This window comes from Dreissena polymorpha, chromosome 11, assembly GCF_020536995.1.
Source record: "Dreissena polymorpha isolate Duluth1 chromosome 11, UMN_Dpol_1.0, whole genome shotgun sequence".
Taxonomy (NCBI): Eukaryota; Metazoa; Mollusca; class Bivalvia; order Myida; family Dreissenidae; genus Dreissena; species Dreissena polymorpha.
The window spans coordinates 21923989-21943460 of NC_068365.1; the positions used below are offsets into that span (position 1 = coordinate 21923989).

The 19472-nt window shown below is 37.1% G+C and overlaps 1 protein-coding gene across 1 annotated transcript in view; it reads left to right on the top strand.

Annotated features, from left to right (window-relative positions):
* Window positions 1-365: 365 nt before the first annotated feature.
* Window positions 366-19472, top strand: part of LOC127850293 (sestrin-1-like) — a 94579-nt gene continuing 75472 nt past the window's right edge. The window contains exons 1-2 of the mRNA XM_052383230.1: window positions 366-733; window positions 9762-9836. Of these exons, the coding sequence (XP_052239190.1) occupies window positions 440-733; window positions 9762-9836 (369 nt within the window). The 5' untranslated portion in view covers window positions 366-439. The remainder of the gene's footprint in view (window positions 734-9761; window positions 9837-19472) is intronic.

Genomic DNA, 19472 nt, shown 5'->3' on the forward strand with positions numbered 1-19472 from the left:
TGATTTATATGTTTTGAATATATTTTTTTGTACAATTAATCGGTAAAACTTTATTTAAAGTTTATTAGATAAAATAAAAATAATTTTGTTAAATATATTTGTTTCTTATATGAATATAATTGTTGCAACTAATGATGACATCACTTTCCCCACGAGTCAAATATTTCCTGCTATATTTGTGACATTTTAACAAAAAAGTTTACAGTGATATGGTTCTTACATTTCCAAAATATTGAGAGTAGGGATGGTTTTCATGTTGATTTTTCTAAATAAAAACAAAATATGTGCGTTAAGATCATGAAAATGATTTTACACAGGTGGCCGATTTTTTACGTACAGGCCGGAATTACGTACATGACCAGTATCTGACATTGTGCATGACTTTAGTAGGTACCATACCCCAATACTTTTTTTCGGAAAGGAGCAGATAACAGTATTCATGGATACATACTACAGAGACGAAGCATCGCTCCGCTTTCTTCATCCAATCTCCAACAGAGACAAAAATGTCCGTAAACACGCGTTCGATGCCATCATTCAGACGATTGAGACATGGCTGACAGGAAATTTTACGCCATTTAACTCGCTAGAACAGATCAGTGGCAATGGACTGCATGGAGGGGTTGCGATTGCAAAACTCCAAGAACGTGTTCCAGATCTGTTACGCCTTAGATGCTGTTGCCCCTTTAAAGACATCCGGGACAAAACAAAGACTTTGCTGGACGAATTAAAGGTATGCATGGGAATTTTAAGCGAGCCACACTTTGTGAAAACGAGGCTTAATGCATGTGCATTAAATGTCCTTCCAGATTAGCCTATGCAGTCAGCACACGCTGATCAGGGACAACACTTTATGCATTTATGGAATTTTTCGTTTAAACAAAGTCTGTTCTAAATTAGAATCCAGTCTAGATGTGACGGAAAGTGTTGTACCTGATAGCCTGTCCAAACTGCACAGGCTTATGTGGGGCAACACTTCATGCACTTGTATTAGGTCCTGTTTTCCCAGAGCAAGGCGCAAGTTTCATAAGGTGGATTTCCAGGGTTGAGATAAATATAGTATGCATGAGAGATAAAGAGATGTTAAGCAAATATATTGAGCTGTTCTTTGCTGACCTGTACCCTGATGTTTTGTTTTCAAATTCAAATTCAAATAAATTTTATTTTGAGTCGGCAAGACAATAACAAATAACATAAGCTGTGAAGCTTTTGAACCGACTAAAAGCTTTTGAACCGACTAAATGAAGCTTTTGAACCGACTGAAGCTTATCAAATTTTGAACATCATTCTAACACAGGTCAATGACTCATCTGGTAACACAACTTATAAAAAAGGTTATTGAACAAACATTTAGCAGCTCTTTATTATAATTTTTCTCATTTAAGTGAGAAAATGTACCTTCATTGTATAAAATGTATTACCGCTAATTTTGGTCTTATTTAATGCTTTTGATTATTTTTTGTTTGTTAGAAACTTTTGAAGTTTTAGGCCCATACTATTTTCTAATTGATGTGTAATTTTGTAATGGGTTTAGAAAACAACATTAAAGTGCAATGTTTGATTTCAATTAATATTGACCCGAATGACCATGAACTTTTGAAATTTGTTTAAGCTCTACTGGCCCTATTTATGGCATAACTTCTTTGACTGCTTGGTTTGAGGTGTCTCAACTAGAGAGGAAGGTATAATAAGTAAGCAAGGGTCAGGGTCACATGAAACTGAAATGCAAATGAGTTTTCGTAACAAGGCGAAAACATTGATTTATTGTCCCCTACCGGTGAAACCGGAGGGGACTTATAATTTGCGCTCCGTGTGTGAGTCTGTCAGTCTGTCCGTCACACTTTTCTGGATCCTGCGATAACTTTAAAAGTTCTTCATATTTTTTCATGAAACTTGAAACATGGTCAGATGGCAATATGGAGATTATGCACGTCAATTCATTGTGTTCCTACGTCAAAAATTGTGGTTGCTATGGCTGCAAATATAATAAAAAAACAAAAAACAAACTTACTGACAAGGGTTGAGTTTCATCAGTAGGGGACAATATTGCTTGGCCATCTCTTGTTCTCATTGGCATAAAATGCAAATCTGTTGCAGATTTTCTGTGAAAGAGCATTCTAGAAGTGAATTCTTATCAGTGTTACTTATTCATTGTCTCCTCTTTTTATTTCGAAATGCCAATGAACTTGTAAGATAGCATGGAAAACATAATGGCAGATTAATTTATTAAACTATGAATACACATGTAGGATTAATTAACTACTCTAGATTTTAAACTTACGTCTGTACCTATATGACCAGGTCCAATATTTGGTGTTTTAATCAATACCCTCTTGACATTGTCTGGTAGTCAATTTGGCCCAGGACGACTGAGGATACCCCAAATGAATAATAAATTAAGAATTAATATAAATAGGTAATGCATTGTATGATATCAATATTTTTAAATTAAATATTGAGTTTTTATAAGCAGGTGTGAATTTTTACTGTATTTATTTATTTCTGCTCAATAATGTACATGCTGTCATCATGAACAGTGACATGAAGCTTTACTTCAAATGCATTCAAAATAATACAAAAATATAGACGTCACAGACTAATCAGGGTCGACACTTTAGACACATGCACTTTGCCCTGTTTTCTTAGAGCAAGGCTTTATTATATTCTGTAAGACTACATAAAAAGGCAGCACATGTGTCTCCCAAAGTAAAAAATGAGGAACATTATTGAGAAATTAATAGCCAGAACAGCGTGTGATAACTTTTCTTTCTGAAAGGAATATCCCCAGCTAGACAACTGTTGGTGGTAATGCATTGTGTCAGTCCAGGGGGATAAATGGGTCAGCTGATTTCAGTGATTTAGTTAACTCAATCATACCTGGCTATTTCAAGTGAAATATGAGCCATCTCTGAGAAAATAGGGCTCACTGCATGTGTGTGAAGTATGTCTCAGATTAGCCTGTGCAGTTTTCACATGCCAATCAGGGAAGACTCTTTCTCCTTTGACTGGATATTAAGACCCCCTTCGAAGAAGAGGGGGTATATTGCTTTGCTCATGTCGGTCGGTAGGTCGGTCGGTCCGTCCGTCCACTAGGTGGTTGTCAGAAGATAACTCAAGAACGCTTGGGCCTAGGATCATGAAACTTCATAGGTACATTGATCATGACTTGCAGATGACCCCTATTGATTTTGAGGTCACAAGGTCAAGGTCACGGTGACCCGAAATAGTAAAATGGTTTCTGGATGATAACTCAAGAACGCATACGCCTAGGATCATGAAACTTCATGGGTAGATTGATCATGACTCGCAAATGACCCCTATTGATTTTGAGGTAACTAGGTCAAAGGTCAAGGTCACGGTGACCCGAAATAGTAAAATGGTTTCCGGATGATAACTCAAGAACCCATACGCCTAGGCAGGGCTTTTTTTCCTTTTTTGGGACCCGCTGAAAATCAGCCCTTTCCCCTCAGATTTTTTTTCCCCTCAGCAGGAAAATTTCCCCCAGACATCATTTATTTCCCCTAAAAAAAAAAAAAAAAAAAATTTTTTTTTTTTTATTTTTTTTTTTTTTAACTTTAAATACCTAAGTTAACCTGATCCAGTGTAGAAAATATAACATATTGCATAATAAAATTATCTGTTGCCTTGATTTTGTTTTAAAAACAGCAAAATATGTTGAATTGATTATTTAAGACTTTCCATATTTTTCCCCAAAATCCGGCGTTTCGCGTGATTTTTTCCCCCAAAATCTGGCATTTTGCGCGATTTTTTTCCCCTCAAAAAAGGCCAGGCCCTTTCCCCAAAATCAGATAAAAACCCCTGCTAGGATCATAAAACTTCATGGGTAGATTGATCATGACTCGCAGATGACCCCTATTGATTTTGAGGTCACTAGGTCAAAGGTCAAGGTCACGGTGACCCGAAATAGTAAAATGATTTTCGCATGATAATTCAAGAACGCATATGCCTAGGATCATGAAACTTTATAGGTAGATTGACCATGACTCGCAGATGACCCCTATTGATTTTCAGGTCACTAGGTCAAAGGTCAAGGTCACGGTGACCGAAATAGTAAAATGTTTTTTGGATGATAACTCAAGAACCCATATGCCTAGGATCATGAAACCTCATAGGTAGATTGATCATGACACGCAGATGACCCCTATTGATTTTGAGGTCACAAGGTCAAAGGTCAAGGTCACGGTGACCCGAAATAGTAAAATGATTTTCGGATGATAACTCAAGAACGCTTTTGCCTAGGATCATGTCACTTCATAGGTACATTGAGTGTTACTTGCAGATGACCCCTATTGATTTTCAGGTCACTAGGTCAAAGGTCAAGGTCACAGTGACAAAAGTCGTATTCACACAATGGCTGCCAGTACAACGGACAGCCCATATGGGGGGCATGCATGTTTTACAAACAGCCCTTGTTATTAATTTAAGAAGATACTTCCTTCAAACACAAAATTCCATAAAAGTGTTGTCCCTGAATAGCATTTGAAGACTGCACAGGTTATGAGATGATAATGCAATGCATACGCATAAAGTAGGTTACATTGTATCTCTGAGGCGGGCTCAAACATTTACCAACAAAGCTTTGTGGGTGTTGGTGGTTGCATGTTTCCTGCAAAAATGTTAATTATTTTGTATTTCATTAAATAATGAATTGCATAAAGTACTGCAATAAATGGATCTCTTATAAACACTGGAAGGGAATTAAATGTTATTCATCATGTCATTTAATGGTTACTGTAATGTATTATATATTCAGAACTGTACAACTGATTGCATGTTGTGCTGTATCTGCAAACACATAAAAAGTGAGACATTTCATACATTTAATATCTTTTCTAATGAATACTGTTTGCAATAGTACGTAGTGCATATGCATATGACCTATTTTTTTACGTTATGAGATACATGTGTAAAGTGACATATATCTGATGCTATGTATGAATAGTTTAATTAAATAATGTATTAAATTATACAGAATCTCAATTTACAATTTGGAATCTTTTAAAAGCAGGTCAATGCATTTAGAAATTGCCGGTACTTATCTAGGTGGAACACAGACAAGACAATAGTAACTGTACTTAACTTCATGTTACTGAGATCGGCCTGTTTGTTGGATTTTTTGCTGTCATCAACAGTATTTTAATCCATACCATGGAGGTCAATTTACCTGCTCATACCTGGGTTATCTTGTGTACCAGTACTAAAAGCACATATACCTATGTCAGAAACTGGCTGTACTTGAGTCAGAGTTACAACAATGTAGGGTAAAATAGCCATACAAAAGATTTTATGACCAATACCCACACAAGCTTCGTGTTTTCAAGGGCGTATTGGATCTGTAGACTGTTATCCATGGATTTGTAGTCCAGCAGAGCTGATGTACATGTAACCTAGAACTGAGCTAGCGGGTCTGGCAAGGGACTAGTCCTGAATACTTACCTTATCTAAATGCAATGTTCTTTCAATTATTGGTATACCGTTACTGCATCTGCAATTATTTTGTATATTATCATACTATAATCATAAACGGGGGTGTTAACTTATTTCAATGATATACTCATCCACAAACGAATTGATTGCAAAATTCTACTTGTCCGCAAGCAAATATTACTTTTCAAAATTGTGCTGGATAATTGTGGTTTATTTTGACTTATTTTGAAACACATTGACATTGCAATAATTTTAATAATAAATATATAAGGAGGTAATACAGAAATTTATATAATTTGTTTCAATGTAATCTGATTAAGGTTCAAGCACATGTTTTTTATGTTTTAAACTTGAGACTATTGTGTAATGTTGTTCTGATGTTAAAACTGTTAAGAGCGTTTTGGGTTTCCCTTTTGACCTAATTTGGCTGAGTTTGACAGTCAAGTCATTATGACCCTGTCCAATAAATATTCATGACTCATGAGCTTAATTGTATTTTTGACTTATTAAAACGACATACCATCAGTTACATGTACTTGCATGACATTTTTTAACATTTGGTTAATTCAATAGGATTTACGCCCCTAAAGTAACCATTGCAGATCCTCAAGACCGTGTGAACAATTATTAATAGATTTCCTAGAATTGATTGTCCCACCTTTGATGTACATCACATCATCCAGTTATTTGAATAACCATTTGAGTCGTGTTCTGAGAAAACTGGGCTTAATGCATGTGCGTAAAATGTCATCCCAGATTAGCCTGTGCAATTCGCACAGGCTAATCAGGGACTACACTTTCTGCTTTTATGACATTTTTCTTTTAAATGAAGTCTCATCTTAGCGAAAATCCAATTAAGGCGGTGTCATCCCTGATTAGCCTGCGCGGACTGCACAGGCTAATCTGGGACAACACTTTACGCACATGCATTATGCCCAGTTTTCTCAGAACACGACTCATTTATTAGATCTCTGCATTCATGCATATGAAGTTCCACACTACTGGCCAAAAATCAAATCATCAACAGGTTCACTTTATCTGCTTACATTACACATACCAACACTTACTGACATAGATACAAAGTAACTGTGTAGTTGTAATGATGAGAAAATGTCAATTCCAAATCTTATATATTATCAAATTCATAAGAGATACATTTATGTTAAATATGCTACACTATTTTTAACAAATAGTGAATATCTCTACAGTGGCAGATGATAAAAATATGAGCCTCACTCTGTGAAAAGGGGGTTTAATGCATGTGCATGAAGTGTCATCCCAGATTAGACTCTGCAGTTAGCACAGGCTAATCAGGGACAACACTTTCCGATTTTATGACAGTTTCTGTTTAAAGATATTTATACCCCCACATTAAACGAAGTTTAGGGGGGTATATAAGAGTGAACTTGTCTGTCGGTCCGTATTAAGTGTCGGCTCTCTAATTCAAGTAGTTTTCATCCGATCTTCACCAAACTTGGTCAGAAGTTGTATCTACATGATGTCTAGGCCAAGTTCGAACATGGGCCTTGCCGGGTCAAAAACTAGGTCACGGGGTCACTAAGTGCGTTTTAAACATTCAGCATGTTGTCCGCTCTCTAACTCAAGTAATTTTTTATCTGATCTTCACCAAACTTGGTCAGAAGTTGTATCTAGATATTCTTAAGGCCAAGTTTAAACATGGGCCTTGCCGGGTCAACTACTAGGTCACAGGGTCACTTAGTGCGTTTTTTAACATTCAGCATTGTGTCCTCTCTCTTATTCAAGTAGTTTTCATCCGATCTTCACCAAACTTGGTCAGAAGTTTTATCTAGATGATCTGAAGCCAAGTTCGAACATGGGCCATGCCAGATCAAAAACTAGGTCACAGGGTCACTTAGTACGTTTTACACATTGAGCATGGTGTCCGCTCTCTATTTCAAGTAAATTAAATCTGATCTTCACCACATTTGGTCAGAAGTTGTAACTAGATGATGTGTAGGTCAAGTTCGAACATGGGCCATGCCGGGTCAAAAACTAGGTCACAAAGTCACTTAGTGTGTTTTAAACCTCACCATGTTGTCCGCTCTCTAATTCAAGTAGTTTTTATCCAATCTTCACAAAAATTGGTCAGAAGTTGTATCTTGATAATGTCTAGGGCAAGTTTGAATATGGGTCAAAAATAAGGTCATGGGGTCTCTTAGTGCATTTTAAACATCACAATGTTTTCCACTCTCTAATTCCAGTAGTTTTCATCTAATCTTCACCAAACTTGGTCAGAAGTTGTATCTAGATATTTTTAAGGCCAAGTTTAAACATGGGCCTTGCCGGGTCAAAAACTAGGTCACAGGGTCACTTAGTGCGTTTTAAACATTCAGCATGTTGTCCACCCTCTAATTCAAGTAGTTTTCATCCGATCTTCACCAAACTTGGTCAGAAGTTGTATCTAGATGATCTTAAGGCAAAGTTCGAACATGGGCCTTGCCGGGTCAAAAACTAGGTCACAGGGTCACTTAGTGCGTTTTTTAACATTCAGCATTGTGTCCTCTCTCTTATTCAAGTAGTTTTCATCCGATCTTCACCAAACTTGGTCAGAAGTTTTATCTAGATGATCTGAAGCCAAGTTCGAACATGGGCCATGCCAGATCAAAAACTAGGTCACAGGGTCACTTAGTACGTTTTACACATTGAGCATGGTGTCCGCTCTCTATTTCAAGTAAATTAAATCTGATCTTCACCACACTTGGTCAGAAGTTGTAACTAGATGATGTGTAGGTCAAGTTCGAACATGGGCCATGCCGGGTCAAAAACTAGGTCACAAATTCACTTAGTGTGTTTTAAACCTCACCATGTTGTCCGCTCTCTAATTCAAGTAGTTTTTATCCAATCTTCACCAAAATTGGTCAGAAGTTGTATCTTGATAATGTCTAGAGCGTACCTTCAGCGACACTTTCACTGGAAGCGATGGCACTGAGACGCCACATTGCACTTTATGCATGCGTGGCCCATCGGGCCGAACAAGTCTGCCAAGTTTCGTCGCTCTGGGTCACCTACTCCGAGAGATAATCGCGACTATCTAAATGATCTCTATGACAAGTTTGAGCATGGGCCATTCTGGGCCTAAAACTAGGTCATGGGGTCACTTAGTGCGTTTTTTAACATTCAGCATGGTGTCCGCTCTTTAATTCAAGTAGTTTACATCCGATCTTCACCAAGCTTGGTCAAAAGTTCTATAGAGATGATCTTAAGGCCAAGTTAGAACATGGGCCTTTCTGGGTCAAAAACTAGGTCAAGGGGTCACTTAGTGCGTTTTAAAAATTGAGCATGGTGTCCGCTGTTTTTTGTGAAGACGACATGCAAAATATTCTGTGTCAATGCGGCATGTGGGGGTATTCGTCACGTCTGTGACAATTAGCTCTAGTTTCTTCTAAGGCCAAAAAAAATAGGTCCGTTTGCGGTCGCCTGACCGTGTGTCCCAAATCGGCGCCGACCTTTTTATTGGGGTCGCAAAAAAAAAGGCTTTAGTAGCCTTCCATTCAAGTACCCCCCCCCCCAAAAAAAAAATTCGCTATTTTTTTCCAAGGAGACCAGAAACGGACCTCTTTTTTTTGGCCTAAGCAGAAATCCAGTTTAGGCAGAAAGTGTTTCCCTGATTAGCCTCTGCGGACTGCACAGGCAAATCTGGGATGGCACTTTACGCACATGCAACCCCCTTTTCACAGAGCATGGCCCATATATTTCTCACATGCACACATATGCATGTAGGACTTGTAGGTTTTCATATGTTTACATGTAAAAAGATATATATCAGACCTAACCTCAATGCCATAGTAGGTCTCAATGTTCTCAGTGCTACAAATATACAAAGTCGATACACCCAGTCCCTTTCCCTTTCCATATATCATGATGTTGTACATAATGTTTTGTCTTGATTGAAAAAGACAAGAGAAAACAAAGTACACTTAAATGTGAGATTGATTGTGTTTCTTCTGAGAACGCTCAGTGGACCAGTGTAGAGTCTTTCATTTATAAAACAAATATATTATAAATGAATATCATGGAATGCAAACTGTTGCTGATGCAGTCTTTTTTTTTGTACATTTAATTTAGCCCATATTACAAATATCTACTTGTATTTTGCCCCTAATGGTTGCTGTTTTTTATCATCCTGACGCCAGTTGTCACAATCGAAACCTTTGCCAAGGAAATGCAACTTGATACAATTTATAACAGAAAAATAGTGTTCTGTCTTAAAATCTCAAATAATTGCTGTAGTAAGACAGTTATAAGGGACTAAAATTGCTTTATTGGTGCATGCTACATACTTTCTTTTTCAGAAAAAGGGCAAGGCAAAGGGGCTGAAGATTCCACGGGGCCTGCCGTTAGTGAGCACATTTATACCGGACAGAGAGGTGAGTCACATGTGTAAGATAAACATCATGTAACAATATCAAATATAGGTATAAGGAACAATTTAAAACAAAATAGCAGCAACCTTCTCCTTGTTGCTTCCATCCAGATGGCCCTTTAGTAAAAACCAAAGTAAAACCATTGTTTAATTAGCAGCACTCTGCGAAAACAAGGCTTTATTTAATGCATGTGCTTAAAGTTGCATCCCTGATAGGCCTCTGCTGTCCGCATTCACTTAGAAGAGAGTTCCTTTAAACGAAAAATTATATAAAAGTGAAAAGTATTTTCCCTGATTATCCTGTGTGGATTGCACAGGCTAATATCTGGCCAACACTTTACACACATGCTTTATGCCCAGTTTTCCCAGAACAAGGCTCATAAAACAGAGAATCAAGTATTTGTACATGGGAAAGATCTAGAGTGAATTAACTGGGTGCTTCACCCTGCTTCTTGTTTGCTTCCATCCTGCTGGCCAACAGAGTATCAAGTATTTGTACATGGGAAAGATCTAGAGTGAATTAACTGGGTGCTTCACTCTGCTTCTTGTTTGCTTCCATCCTGCTGGCCAACAGAGTATCAAGTATTTGTACATGGGAAAGATCTAGAGTGAATTAACTGGGTGCTTCACTCTGCTTCTTGTTTGCTTCCATCCTGCTGGCCAACAGAGCATCAAGTATTTGTACATGGGAAAGATCTAGAGTGAATTAACTGGGTGCTTCACCCTGCTTCTTGTTTGCTTCCATCCTGCTGGCCAACAGAGTATCAAGTATTTGTACATGGGAAAGATCTAGAGTGAATTAACTGGGTGCTTCACTCTGCTTCTTGTTTGCTTCCATCCTGCTGGCCAACAGAGTATCAAGTATTTGTACATGGGAAAGATCTAGAGTGAATTAACTGGGTGCTTCACTCTGCTTCTTGTTTGCTTCCATCCTGCTGGCCAACACTGAGTATCAAGTATTTGTACATGGGAAAGATCTAGAGTGAATTAACTGGGTGCTTCACTCTGCTTCTCGTTTGCTTCCATCCTGCTGGCCAACAGAGTATCAAGTATTTGTACATGGGAAAGATCTAGAGTGAATTAACTGGGTGCTTCACTCTGCTTCTTGTTTGCTTCCATCCTGCTGGCCAACAGAGTATCAAGTATTTGTACATGGGAAAGATCTTGAGTGAAATAAGTGGGTGCTTCACTCTGCTTCTTGTTTGCTTCCATCCTGCTGGCCAACAGAGCATCAAGTATTTGTACATGGGAAAGATCTAGAGTGAAATAAGTGGGTGCTTCACTCTGCTTCTTGTTTGCTTCCATCCTGCTGGCCAACAGAGTATCAAGTATTTGTACATGGGAAAGATCTAGAGTGAAATAACTGGGTGCTTCACTCCGCTTCTTGTTTGCTTCCATCCTGCTGGCCAACAGAGTATCAAGTATTTGTACATGGAAAAGATCTAGAGTGAAATAACTAGGTGCTTCACTCTGCTTCTTGTTTGCTTCCATCCTGCTGGCCCTAGGTTAAAACCAACAGTGAGATGGTCTTCTGTAATATAAAATATTTTTGCAACTTCAACATGGCAGACCACACAAGGCTAGACATAAGAATATCAGTTGTAGAGTCTATACTTGATAGTTCTTTTTATTACAGATGTGTTAAGGAGAGTTCCTTCTATTACAGACCTGTAAAGGAGTTAGAATGGATAAACATGTCTCAAACGCAATGTCGATTTTGCCATGTGTCTGAATAAATTGTGATACAGCAAAACCATACCATAATACACATTTATAACTGTAAAAAACTACAAACACATTACAAGTATCTAATAAAATAAATAACTTAGAAAAGTGATTGCCAATCTGTTAGTCGTATCTCACTTTTATGCTGAAAATTCATGTTTGCTGCAGTTTCAAGATGAAGCATTTCATGTCAATGTGGAGATGGTATCTGCCAGATCGAGTTTGCAGAGCAAGCTCTCTGAGCTAACTTGTTGATTGCCGTTCCTCTCTGGTTTCCATTCAATCTGATTAAAATCCAAGTATTAAACAATACTTTGATCAATTATTACACCAAGATCATAACACAGACTCCAAAAATGGAATCATATTTCAAGGAAAGTAAATCAGAAGGGACTGACAAACCGGCTGCAAGTTGGACCGGCCATTTATCACTCTGCAGACTATCACAAAGACTTTAACCCATTTATGCCTAGTGGACTCTCCCATCCTTTTAAATTTGATCAATTTATTTCCAAAATTAGGGATGTCTAGTATATTTATTTCTATATTTAAAATATTTCTTACAGAAATTCCTTTAATTAAGCAAAGTTAGCAAACAGCGCTGACCCTGATGAGACGCTGCATCATGCGGCATCTTATCTGGGTCTATGCTGTTTGCCAATGCCTTTTTTCTAGATGCTAGGCTTACAGAAGGGACAGGGCGGATTTGATCCAAATTTTCAAATCTTTACATAAGCTGGATGATTTAAACTGGGAAAAATTGTTCGATCTGGCTGAGGATAATCTTCGTGGTCATCACTTGAAACTAAGAAGCAAGAATTCCAAAAGTAATGTAAGACTCAACACCTTTAGTCAAAGATCAATTCATTACTGGAACAGTTTGGAAGAATCAACAATAGCTGCCACAAGTGTTAATCAATTTAAATCGTTGCTAAATTCTGAAAAATGGAACATTAAGAAGTTTAACCTGTCTGTAATTTAAGATAAATTAACAATTAAATTTACTAAGCGCACTCTAGAGAAGTTTTAACAAAATAGTAATCATCAGAGAGAGATTCTAAAGAAGAGACCATTTATCAGAGGGGCCACTACAGCATAGCTAAATTACGGCCCAACAGTCCAGGTATCCAGGTATAAATGGGTTAAAGCTAAGACTTGATTTTATAATGAGTGTTTTTAAAATGGTCTTGAAACAAATGTCAACAAGTATTTACTCAACATTTTGATGGTGGAATACCATAATTTGTGTCTAGTATTAGGCAAGTATATCCTGCAGGGGTTTTTCTGCCTATTTTGGGAAAAGGAGTCTAACCAAATTGGGAATTTTTTATCGACAAAATTGTCCATTTTGGGAATTTTTGCTTCGATGAAACAGCTTATTTTGGGAAAACATTGTGAATTTATCATGCTAAAATTATTCAGTGGTCTAACAAATAAATGTGTTTTAATGCCCCCGGTAGGGTGGCATATAGCAGTTGAACTGTCCGTCAGTCAGAATGTCAGTCTGTCTGTCCGTCCGAAAACTTTAATGGCAACTTTTTCAATATTTAACATAGCAACTTGATATTTGGCATGCATGTGCATCTCATGGAGCTGCTCATTTTGAGTGGTCAAAGGTGAAGGTCAAGGTCATCCTTCAAGGTCAAATGTCTTATATATGGGGTCTGTCCGTCCGTCCAAAAACTTTAACATTGGCCATAACTTTTTCACTATTGAGGATAGCAACTTGATATTTGGCATGCAAGTGTATCTCCTGGAGCTGAACATTTTGAGTGGTGAAAGGTGAAGCTCAAGGTCATCCATCAAGGTCAAATGTCAAATATTCCATCCGAAAACTTTAACATTGGCCATAACTTTTTCACTATTGAAGATAACAACTTGATATTTGGCATGCATGTATTTCCTGGAGCTGAACATTTTGAGTGGTGAAAGGTGAAGGTCATCCTTCAAGGTCAAATATTCCGCCGGAAAACTTTAACATTGGTCATAACTTTTTAAATATTGAAGATAGCAACTTGATACTTGGCATGCATGTGTATGTCCTGGAGCTGAACAGTTTGAGTGGTGAAAGGTCAAGGTCAACCTTTAAGGTAAAAAAAAATAAAAAAATAAATCATTTCTCCATTCAATCTCTTACTTACTTCTCATGGAGCTGCACATTTTGAGTTGTGAAAGGTCAAGGTCATCCTTCAAGGTCAAAGGTCAAATATATGGCTTCAAAGCGGCGCAATAGGGGACATTGTGTTTCTGACAAACACATGTCTTGTTATTTGTTATTTTGTCTTCTTCATATAAACACATGCAATATTGGGCATGTTCAAAGTTTATTCAAGTCCTGCAGTTTTGTTTTTCAGTTACAGTTACACTCTGAGATAAGAACAATAAATCAATAACTTAAAGCAGATATTGTTGACCAAAACAAACACTGGTAAGTCACACAGGTTTTAAGAAACTTCTTTTAAAACTTTTAAAAAAAAAAAAAAAAAATTTTTAATTGGGATTTTTTTTCTAATTTTGGTTTGGGATCAGGTCCGTTTGCTTTGGGAATGCCTCCATTTTCTGGAGGCGCAGACAGTGCTGAAAACCCCCTTTCCTGTGTAAGTAAGAGTTATTGGTTTCAATGCCAACTAAAGTCTTGATTTTGACAATTGGGGTTTAAACCATCATATGCCAACTTTAGTTATTTTGTTGACACTTGAGTTTAGTGTTTTCCCATGCCAACTAATGTATTAACACTTTGGTTAGTGGTTTAGCGGTCAATTTGCTATTAAATTATTGCAAACAATTTTCATCGCAGGCTGATCTGGGACAACTCATAATTCCCTCAACTGGATTTTCGTTAGGAAGAGACTAAAACATTAAACTAAAAATTGTGTTTATGGGTGTGCTTAAAGTGTGGTCGTTAAATGGTCTGGACTGCACTGGCTAATTTTGGACAAAATTTACATACATGCATAAAGCAAAGGTTTTTTGTTGTGGCTCATAATTTTTTCTATGCAGCACATATAATTTTCATATGCCATTTTTATGCCCCCGAAGGAGGGCATAAAGTGATCAAACCATCCGTCTGTCTTTCCTTCCGTCACACTGCATTTAGTTTTCGCATTTAGGTTTCGAAAATGCTCATAACTTCTGTGTCCCTTAACATAGCAACTTGATATTTGGCATGCATGTGTATCTCATGGAGCTGCACATTTGAGTGGTGAAAGGTCAAGGTCATCCTTCAAGGTCAAAGGTAAAAAACATGTATCAAAGGGGCGCAGTAGGGGGCATTGTGTTTCTGACAAACACATCTATTGTTTATAGAATTAGGTATTTATTATGAGGCCTGGTGAATTTCTTAAGGCAAGTTATTAATCATGTTTACCAAGGTTATAAATCTAATAAACTTGTTTTTCTCATTTATAATGTATTATCTACAATGTACTTTTGCCTCAAGGATGCATATTTTGCATGTAAATTTTGATTTATGACTAATTTAAAAAGAAATAACATTTATATATGATTGTGAAAGTCATGCATTGCAGTTATAGTGTTATATTTATCTTTTTCAATACAGCTTTGTAAAATAAATGGTTTCCCCCATTGTTGTTCTACTATGTTGAGACAGTGTTGCATATCACTTAAAAAGCACTTATCTATGAGTAACAGTGCAAATCTTTTATATCAGGTATTTATCAATTGCACAGCTGATCAAGAGGACTGGAAAGTCACTGTCCGACAGTCAATTCCAATAGATAGGCTGATATATTGTGTACGTATAAATGGAAACAGGGTTTAATGTGCATAAAGTTCCCTCCCACACTAGCCTCTGCGGTCTGCACTGGCTAATCAGGGAAGACACTTTCTGCTTTAATGGTATTTTTTGTTAATAAGATGTCTCTTATTTAGCAAAAATCCAGTCTAGGCTGAAAGTGTCTTCTCTGATCAGTCTGTGCAGACCGCAGAGGCTAATCTTGGACAACAGGTTGTGCACTTGCATATATTTTAGCAAAGCTCAAATATAAATGTGGGAACACACACATAGCTGGCAGGCTATTTTGCTGATGAATCACTCCAAGTATGATGTCAGCTGATTACTTCACCCAGATATAGGTGATCACATGCTACAAGCAACACCTGCAGTGCAGAAATGGGTTGTATCGTTACATAATATGGGAATTATTTATTAATAACTAGGGTATTAAAGTATATGTAGGAAACGCCATGAGATTATGGAAACAGATTTCAACTCTGCCATTTTGTTCCTATTTGCTCGAAAATAATGTCAAAAATTTCAGTTCATGCTTAATTTAAAGAAACAATTATGTGGCCAGTTGGGTTTTGAACTCTTGGGCTTTTGAACTGCTGCCCTTAAGCTGGACCTGAATGTATTGCCCTTGTTTGTGATGAGGTGTTTAATAATTATGTAATGAACGGCTAGAGTATATTCTTTTGAATGTCTCCGGCATAAATAACATGAAACCAGAAATGTTATCAGGGGACAAAAATATTTATAAATTGCACTCGTCCTGCAGGACAAGTGCATTAAAATTTTCACTCGTCCTGCAAACACATGCACTTGTCCTTCAAAAATGTGTGAAAGAAAGATTGCAAAGGACTGATATGACTAACAATGTTTCCTATATCACTGCTAAAATGCTGCTTACTTACATGTAGTTATTCATGCCAGCTGATCACAGAAGAAATGTTAACTTACTTTATTTATGAGGAACACAAAATAAATAAATGAAGACAAATTTGTTTTTTCCTTTTTCTAATGCTTGCGTGTTTTCCATTTCGGATGGTTGAACATCGCTCCTGCCCCCTTTAAAGAACGCTCGTATGTTAGACATTTTTCAGATGAAATTCAGACTGGTTTAAAACCGTACTTCGCAGTAAAATAATTCTTTAAAAAAATCAATACTTACAGTGAATGAAGTCAGATGGTTCCCTGTCAACATGTACGCGCAAAGTTTACACCAAAAAGCCAATATTTACTCGGGACACAGTCTCGCATAACAACTCGCACCTGCTGTATGAAATTTACAATTACGATTTCCAGTTCATACTCATTCTACTTTCGGAATAGATATGCTTTAAGAAATGATTTTATTTAATGAAGAAAAGTCTTACTGGTCAGAAAATACATATTTTAACATCAGTTTTTTTCACTCGTCCTGTAGGACGAGAGCTTTTGGGAAATTCACTCGTCCTTTCAAGATTTCACTCGTCAATACGAGCGGACGAGTGGAATTTTTGTCCCCTGGTTATGATGATATTTTTATGCCCCCTCTTCAAAGAAGAGAGGGTATATTGTTTTGCACATGTCCGTCCGTCCGTATGTCCATCTGTCCGTCCACCAGATGGTTTCCGGATGATAACTCAAGAACGCTTAGGCCTAGGATCATAAAACTTCAGATGACACCTATTGATTTTCAGGTCACTTAAGGATAAAGGTCAAGGTCACGGTGACCCGAAATAGTAAAATGGTTTCCTGATGATAACTCAAGAACGCTTATGCCTAGGATAATGAAACTTCTTAGGTACATTTATCATGACACGCAGATAACCCCTATTGATTTTCAGGTCACTAGGTCAAAGGTCAAGGTCACAGTGACCCGAAATAGTAAAATGGTTTCCGGATGATAACTCAGGAACGCTTATGCCTAGGATCATGAAACTTCATAGGTACATTGATCATGACTCGCAGATGACCCCTATTGATTTTCAAGTCACTAGGTCAAAGGTCAAGGTGACCCAAAATAGTAAAATTGTTTCCAGATGATAACTCAAGAATGCTTATGCCTAGGATCATGAAACTTCATAGTTAGATTGATCATGACTCGCAGATGACCCCTATTGATTTTCAGGTCACTAGGTCAAAGGTCATGGTCACAGTGACCCGAAATAGTAAAATGGTTTCCGGATGATAACTCAGGAACGCTTATGCCTAGGATCATGAAACTTCATAGGTACATTGATCATGACTCGCAGATGACCCCTATTGATTTTCAAGTCACTAGGTCAAAGGTCAAGGTGACCCAAAATAGTAAAATTGTTTCCAGATGATAACTCAAGAACGCTTATGCCTAGGATCATGAAACTTCATAGGTACATTGATCATGACTCGCAGATGACCCCTATTGATTTTCAGGTCACTAGGTCAAAGGTCATGGTCACGGTGACTCAACTTAGAAAAATGGTTTTCGGATGATAACTCAAGAAAGCTTATGGCTAGGATCATTAAACTTCATAGGTACATTGATCAGGACTCGCAGATGACCCCTTTTGATTTTCAGGTCACTAGGTCGATGGTCAAGGTCACAGTGCAAAAAAAACGTATTCACACAATAGCTGCCACTACAACTGACAGCCCATATGGGGGGCATGCATGTTTTACAAACAGCCCTTGTTTATTTTTTAATTCGGTGTCAATGTCAGTTTGGAATATCCATAAAATGTATAATTTATCAACCTTTTTCTATTTATAACATGTTTAACCTTTAAGATTTTCTGTGTCATTTGAACTCTAATTAACATTATTGTACATAAAAATGCAAAGAAAACAATGTTGTATATTAGGAACAAAGTTTCCAAATAATGCTGTTTACAAGATTTAACCCTTTCAGTGCGGGAACCGAATTTTGAAGGCCTTTGCAAACAGTTTGGATCCAGATGAGACGCCACAGAACGTGGCGTCTCATCAGGATCCAAACTGTTTACTATTCTGATAATATTCTTTGAAAAAAATCGAAGAAAATGCTAATTTTAGAAATTCAGCAAACGAAATTTTGAGCAGACGACAAATTTCCCAGCATGCAAAGGGTTAAGGCCCAGCATGGCCTTATATTATTAATGCATCTGGGATCAACTTAAGACTAACCTGTAGACCTACAGTTAAACATACCATCTGTGTTTAGGGCTTAATTATTCCCGTTTTCTATTAATAAAATGTTGCTCATTATGCAGAATTACATTATAATGTAATGTTCATCCATTAATTTACTAGCTGCCTGTAGGCAAACATTTGTACATTTTCATACATTTGTGTCACATTAACTTGGTTTTGATGAGACTGTAGCAGTTAAACAAATTTAGGTCAAGCAATATCGTACTTTTAAGTTGACGTTTCTATTTAAACCACTCAGCTTTGAATAATTTATATATCAGATCGCTAATGCATTAAGACTGAAAATTAGATTCAATTTATTCTGAGGTTTTTTAACAATATTGAACTTTTATGTTTTTTCATTCTGCTTAATATGTAATTGAAAATAATGGATAGGGAGGAGGGCCTTACTGTTTTCTTCGACAGTTATAGCCAATTATAACTGTCATCCCTTCATGAAAGATTCGCAGTTAAAATTCTTCTTGTGAATCTCACTCATGGGAAAATCCAGTCTTGTAAAATTAAAACATTTCTGAACACTTTGAAAGCATAATGCCTAAATATTATAAACATTCAATCTTCATGTTGCTTTTATTCTCATGAACAGTGTTTGCAATATCTATGCCCCTGGTAGGGTGGCATATAGTTGTACATGTAGCACTGTCTGTCAGTCCGTTGTCTGTCAGTCCGTTGTCTGTCAGTCCGCCCAGCATTTCGTTATCTGAGGTTTTTTCCTTAATGATTTGAGAAATTTTATCTGATTTGTGGTATGTGAGTCTGCCTGCATGAGTTAAAGATCCTGTTTGAGTGTCATTCCATTCAATTGATTTATGGGATTACGAAATATTCACTTCAATAACTGTTTCCAAGATTTTTTAAATAAATGCTTGCAGATTTTTTATCTGATTGTTTGTGTATAAGTCCATCGACATGACAAACAGATCAAGTTGGAGTTTTGTTCTGGTGCTTTGATTTTTGATGAAGTGACGGGCCTAAGACTTTTCATAAATTATTCGCGAAATCTTCACTTTCAGATAGGTACAA